At 46.7% G+C, this 6,906-nt stretch overlaps 1 protein-coding gene across 2 annotated transcripts in view; it reads left to right on the top strand.

The window, feature by feature from the left end:
• TULP4 (tubby like protein 4) overlaps window positions 1-6,906 on the top strand; it is a 261,493-nt gene that overhangs the window by 213,133 nt on the left and 41,454 nt on the right. For both annotated transcript variants that reach the window (XM_019527087.1, XM_019527088.1), the window contains exon 6: window positions 5,865-6,031. In XM_019527087.1, coding sequence (XP_019382632.1) covers window positions 5,865-6,031 — 167 coding nt within the window. The remainder of the gene's footprint in view (window positions 1-5,864; window positions 6,032-6,906) is intronic.

Raw genomic sequence — 6,906 nt, 5'->3', positions numbered from 1 at the left:
TCTGATTGCAGCCTATTCCTCCTGTCTAGCATCTGATTGCAGCCTATTCCTCCCATCTTAAAGGAAGACCATTGAACCAGTTATCTCTAGAATGATCTGTCCCCTGTCAGGCCATTCCTGGCATCATCTGTTGTTGGTTTAAAGATGCCAGAGGATACATCCCCACCTGTGCTGTTTAATACAGGAGCAGGCAATTATTTGGACTCGTGGGCCCCACAAACACGGAGTTTTGGTGAGCTGTTGCGGACCGGGTCAGCACCCCCTTTCTTTCCCCACCAGCAGCTCACCAAAACGGTCTAACCAGCCCTATCCCATCTGCCTGGTCCCACGCCCTGCCCTGGGTCTGGGACTGGGATTGCAGGGCCCGGGCCCCACATTGTTCTTGCCCTGTAATCCTGGCCCTGCCCACCCATCCCACTCCTGGATGCTGCTCCCTCGTATCCCAGCCCTTGCCCCATCCCGGCTGAGCATGGAGCAAAGCCATGATCCGCTGCCATGACTCTGGCCCAGGCCCCAGCTCAAACTGTCATTGCACACCCCGATCCACAACATCCCAGGCCGTAGCATCAGCTGTGGATACTGCTGGCGAGTTCCCAGTGGGGATCAAGGCGACTGCACAGGACTGCAGCTGACATGCTGATGCATCAGTGTCAGCCGTGGGCTCAGGTGGACACCCCAATCTATACCTGGAACTTGCCGGCTGATGTTGGTGTCCATCCAGTGCTGCTTCTAGCATATAGGGCGGGGGAGCTGGTGTAAGCTATGGAAGAGTTTGAAACACGTCCAGAATGACCCAGCAGCTGGAGCCACCAGCTTCCTGTGGGCTGGATCCCATGACTTCATAGCCGCCCACCTGCAGGCTGGATACAATTGGTTGGCAGGCCAGAGCTGACTTGTGGGCCATATTTTGCCCACCTGGTTTAATAGCTATAATGGATCTGTCATCCATGAATTTGTCTATTCTATTTTTGAACCTAGCTATGCTGTCTGCCTCCACCACCTCCTGTGGTAATGAGTTTGGCAAGCTAACTAGGTGCTGTATAAAAAAGTACTTTCTCCTGTAAGTTTTAAAACTTTCTCCTGCTAATTTCAATGGGTGCCCCCTAGTTCTAGTATTCTGGGATTTGATGAATCCTTATTCAATTTGTCTATACCCTTCTTGATTTTGTAGACCTCTGTCATATTCCTTCTCAATCTTTCCTTACCAAACTTAAAAATTCTGGCTCTTTTAGTCTCTCCTGATATGGCAGCTGCTCAATGCTCCTGATCATCTTGGTTGCCTTTTCTGTACCTTTTTTTTTTTTTTGTAAAGACAGGCAGATAGATTTTCTGTTACTTATTATCTGTAAGAAAACCTTAGAAAAACAAACTGAGGGGCTGTGTCCCCTAGCTACATATGACCCTGCAAATGTGCCTCATTTTAATTGGATAATCTTCAGTGTTCAATATAAACTCTGGATCACATGTCTGTATTTGGTGTGTTCAGTATTGCTTTGTGGATTCTGCAGTAGATGTCTCTATCTGCACAGGCTGCTGAAGACCACTCTGTGTGTTTTCCAAACAAGACTTTGTGAAAATATTTTACACCTAAAGAAATACCAACATATTTTTGCTGTTACACCAGTTTTACTCTAGCTATGAAAAAAAAATTATGGCTTAGTAAAGAGCATTTGCATTATGTTGGAATAATGTAGAAAAATAAAACTGCTCTTGTTGGAAGAATATCTGCTTTTCCCAAACACAAATACCTCTTTCCATCCACCTGGAAAGTCATGAAAATTATGACATCCGTAAAGCAGATTGAATAATGGTTGTGAGATATTTCATGATGTCCTCTTCAATCTGTATATTTCACTTTTTGTCTGAGATGCTGATTCTGTGATATCTGCTAGTCTGTTACCCGTCTGTTGCCCTGAGCCTAGCTGTCTGCCCTGAGCCTAGCTACTTCTTCTTTCAGGCGCCAGGTGTCCCTCAATCCACAGTAAGGGGTACCACAGAACCAAACTATCCCAGAGGCATTCTTTCCAGAGCTCCTAAGTATCTGCCATTTACCTGCTATTCCATTTCTTCCTGGGCTGCAGGTTATTACCCATCATGTCTGGATGACACTGGTGACCAGTTCAGATGAGAGGTGAAAGCAGAGCCCTGGCCACCTCCTTTGAGCTCTGCCTGCCTTCATAAAGTTCATAAAGTGAAGAAGTGTCTTTATAGCTTCCCTTCTAGTGAGGGTAGATCTGATCTCTCTAATTGCTGGGGCAGTTGCTAAATATGTATTGGCACCTGGATACCATAGCAATAGGCACTATATATAATCTTACATAAAAAAAGATAGCTGCAACCAAAGCATGATCAGCATCCTCCTGGAGCCCTGGATAGAAGAATTTCAGCAATCTGAAAGGCAGCCCTTGTGTTCCGTGTTCCTTTCTCTCATGGATTCCTTGGCTTCTCCATTGACCTTCCTGGTAATAAATTGATGTGGATTTATCAGTATTTAATATAAAGGGAAAAACAGGCCTTGGGGTTGTACTTCCATTTCCCATCCTTGAGCAAGCGAAGGTCATGGGCAGTGTCTAGTTAGCCTGTGCTTCTGTGCAGCAGTATGTTTTTAGGAGCTTAGAGGAAAAGGAAAAACTGCCAGGCAGGCACATTCATCCCTTGGCTTCAGTCTCCCAGAGCTCCTGTCACTGTCAGGCCCTTGATGCATTCTTCATTGGTGTTTATCTCCAGAGAGTCTCAGAACTAGATTTCAAGGGGAGGTAACGATTTATAGCTAATCCTTTACTGACTACAGTCAGTGACAGCAGCATTGGCCCTTCTGGGGCTACAAAGGCATGGACTTTCCCAGTGGCTGCCAGGTGGAGAAGGGAGACAGCTAGCCAGGAACTGGGCTTGAACCTGAGCAGAGGGGGATGACCCCCTTTCCCTTGGCTAAGCATGAGGCCCCAGTGATACCCAGCCTGTCCCAGTCCATATGGAGAGGCTTCCCAGTTCCAGCATCATGCTGAGAACAGAGAGCTGTGTGCCTTCTGTGGCCCCAGGCCCAGTCATATCACAGCCTTATGATATGATGTGAAGGTTGGGCTTTCTCCTGTGTGATACTGCCTTTGCTATCTCCCATGAGTGGCAGGGATCAGGAGAGCTCCCCCTCCCAGCCAAGCCCTGTGGCAAGTGCTTCAGATGGGAGGGGGGTGACTTTACAGCAGGAGAATCCCAGCTGCCAGGAAGAGAGAACAAAAGCAGGGAGCCCTATGGATGCTGTGTGCTGAGGGGTGGGCCCTGGGAGCATCACACTGTGGTTGATCAGGAATTTTCAAATGCTAATATTTTTAGCATTACAGTGGATATGAATCATGAGGTAACTGGACTAGGACTTCAGGGAGACCCTCACACAAGCAGAAGATTTCTTGTCACAGATGTGGGAAGAGGCTGACTGGGTGGCATTACTGGAGGTTGCAGGGGGTTCCCATAGACAAAGAGGATAGTTTTAGCCAAGATTTTGGTAGACTTGAAAAAAGGAAAGGGTACTGAAGGAATTTTAGCTGAGAGCGTGGTCAGGAGCTAATAGTGGCAGGAGGGGAAGCTAGTTTCTATCATCAACAAGAAAGATGAAGTAACAAGACATGGGCCAGTCTTTGCCTTGATCCTTCTGCTGGCTGTCTTCCTGCAGGCACATGCACATCTGCCATCAGTCCCTGTCTGTGTAAATGTCAAGTTACCTGAAGCAGGTTCGGTGCCTTTCTCTGCATTTTAAAACTGCTTGGCACATCCTGGGTGATACCACAGTCTAGACTGGGGTAGGCAAAATGACAGATCTGGCTGGTGGCTGGACTCCAGTTCCCAGCAGCCCCTACACAGGTTGCTGCAGCTGGTTTCCATGGAGACCTCATCAGCGGCAGGGTAGTGATAGTGTGGGGGCTATGGTTTCCATGGAGACTGGCCCCAGCAGTGCTGGTAGGGCACGCGGCTAGGCAGGGAGGGGGGCCAGGGCCAGGATCTTACAGTGGTGACAGCGTGGTCTGGAGCTAGGGCAGTGCTGCAATCTGCTGCTCACATATCCCAGGCTGGGGCCAGTGTCCATGGGAACCCTGGCCCCACATTGTCACAGCCCTTGCACTCCCAGGGTCTCCATGGAAACCAGCTGCAGTGACACAGGCAGGGTCTGCTGGGAAATGGAGTCTGCCACGGGCCCGATCCAGCCCATGGGCTGGACTTTGCCTGCCCCTGATCTAGATCGTAAAAAGTAATTGCATCAATAGCATGAAACTCTACACAGGATAAATGTTTTAAACTCAGAAATCTGTACAAGCTACACTAATGACTTTGTTTTCTTGATGGAAATGAAATTAAAGAGGCCAAAAAGCATAAAGGATAAGATCCTTACCTCTGTTTTGACCATTGTCTGATGGGTAAAGGGGTCTCAAAAGACGCAGTTGATGTCAAGAGGGTTCCCCTGGCACAATAACTATGGATGGTAGCCATGAAGCTGTCTTCTGAGGACCCTTTTGCAGTCCCTGATATGGAGGCTTATACAGGGCATGGGAGAGCAGGTGGCAAAGGGACATGGCAGGATGGAGCAGTGTGCGAGGCTGTTCAGCACAAGCCCATGTGGCAGTATGGGGAGGCTGCTGTACTGAAGGCCTCCAGGGCTTATGTGAAGGGGAGCAGCCTTCATTTGGGAGGATGAAAAAATGTCTTAAAACCGCTACATCCCTTATCATCTTTGTGAGCTATAAATTTTGCCGTGGCACAGACTTTCATGCTGAGACCTTTTCCCAAATGGCTGTGTTGTTTTCGTGGGTATGTAGGTACTTAGGCTTGTTCTTAAAACTGTGGTTGATTTAACTTATAGATTTCTAGTGTGCTTAACATTATATTTTCCTAGAAAGATAAATCCCACTATAAAAACACCTAAAGTAGCTCTGTACTAGGGGACTGAAGGCAAAGAGAGAAAATAGAGGCACATCATGAACACCAGCCGGTGAAAAAAAATCCTCTTGAGAAACAAACATTCTGCCTATAATGCGTACAGAAGCATAATCCCCATGAGAAATATCATCAGAAAGGCAACAGGTGAAATAGTACAAAACCATTTTAATTTGCACATAAAAGTCCTTGAAAATGACAAGTTGACAACTTAAAACAATTTTGAGATCCTTGCTGCCAGCTCCCATTTCTCTCCTGCTTCTTCATTTGAAGACAGCTTCTTGCCCACAAGCATCTTCAGAAGGTTCATGGCAGATTGAGTGTCCCAGGGCACAAAAGTTTTGTCTAGCCTACAGTTTGTCTGGGCCTGAAATAGCTGCCTCTTCCCTTAGAGGGATAAGACTCTGCCTCTTACCTTAAAGGCCAGCTCTGAACCCCTCGGGCAGATAAAACTACTGTTGACATAGAAGGCAGAAACACCAAATATTCTAGTGCTCTTGCTTACGTGAACTGACAGGAAGGTAGAAATTGGGGTTTGGGGTGGGGAGGGGGTCAGAATTAGCATCCCAGAAGGAAGCTGTAGGCATTGCTTTCCATGATCCGCCAGGAGAGGCAATTGATATTTATAATATATTATAACCTCTATTATACCCAAGTTTATGGCTTGCTGACTCTCACATGTAAAAACAAGGTCCTGCTTTGTGACTAATGACTGCATATAAAGATAAATAAGTCAGTACATTTTTACTCATCTACTGCATTTCGTTAGGAGCATTTTCAGAAATGTGTATGTGCCGTACTAACTCAAACTGCTTTGAAAGTGAATAAGGCTCAAGCTTCTAGCTACTCATGAAGAGGCTGCTCCTATTAAATGTGATTACTGTGCTTTGCAAGGTGAGCTCCTTTCGCCTCCTAGCGGTGTCTTGCCTTTGTAATTTCAGATGTGGTGGTGCAGTGGTGTACACAGGGAGACTTACTGGCTGTTGCGGGCATGGAAAAGCACAGTCAGCTCACTGAACTTGGCAACGGTTCCATGCTGAAGAATGCGCTTGTCAAGTTCTACAACGTTCGTGGGGAACATATCTATACGCTGGAGACACCCGTGCAGGTAAGGGATGTTATGAGATATCATGTGTAATGCTCATGCATGAATAATGTTACACCTACAGTAGCTCCACAGTATAGACACATATTACTGTAGTGTTCAACTGTGGTTTTGATAAGCTTCAAGTCTTTGCTTTTTGCAACACCTAGAATGTGAATTAACATAAATTATTGTTGTTTGCCCTAGCTGGGATTGGGGCCTCATTGTGCTAGGCACTGTACAAACATATAGTGAGATACTTTGCCTGACAGACTACAACGTAAATAGGCAATATAGACCAAGAAAGCACTATTATTTCTGTTTTATAGATGAGGCACCAATGAACACATAGGCTAAATCACTTGCCTCCAGTCACACAGAAAGTGTTTGACAGAGCTGGGAACGGAACTTAACCTCCAAGTCTAGTACCCTAACTATAAGACTGCCCTGTCCTTAACCACAAAACTATAATGTGCAGGGTGCCTCTGCCCCAGTATAGAGGTAGGACAATCTAACACAACAGGAAGTCCTAGAATGTGGAGTGACATGGTGTCAGACTGACACTGAAGCCATGATGGTCTAGGAGTTATGTGAGAGGCAAGGATTTTTCTGGGTGATATCTTTTCTTGGACCAACTGCATGGTTGGGGTAAAGTTAGACAAGCTTTCAAATGCAAGGCATTCTTCATCAGATCTGAGGAAAAAAGCAGCCACGGCAATTATGAAAAACAATGGATGGGGCTGTGAAATTGTAGAGGGAAGAAATTCCTAGTGGTAGCAGACAAAGAATTAGACAAGGTTTTTTTCCCCAGTCATCATGGAGAACCCCCTCCCCTCTCCCCGCCCCACCCAATCTTGGGTTAGCATATACAGTGGGGGGGGGGGGGGGGGGGGGGGGGG

The sequence above is a fragment of the Gavialis gangeticus genome, unplaced genomic scaffold (assembly GCF_001723915.1).
Source record: "Gavialis gangeticus isolate Ggan-Ray unplaced genomic scaffold, GavGan_comp1, whole genome shotgun sequence".
NCBI classification, from domain to species: Eukaryota; Metazoa; Chordata; order Crocodylia; family Gavialidae; genus Gavialis; species Gavialis gangeticus.
This window is presented reverse-complemented; position numbering and strand designations above follow the sequence as displayed.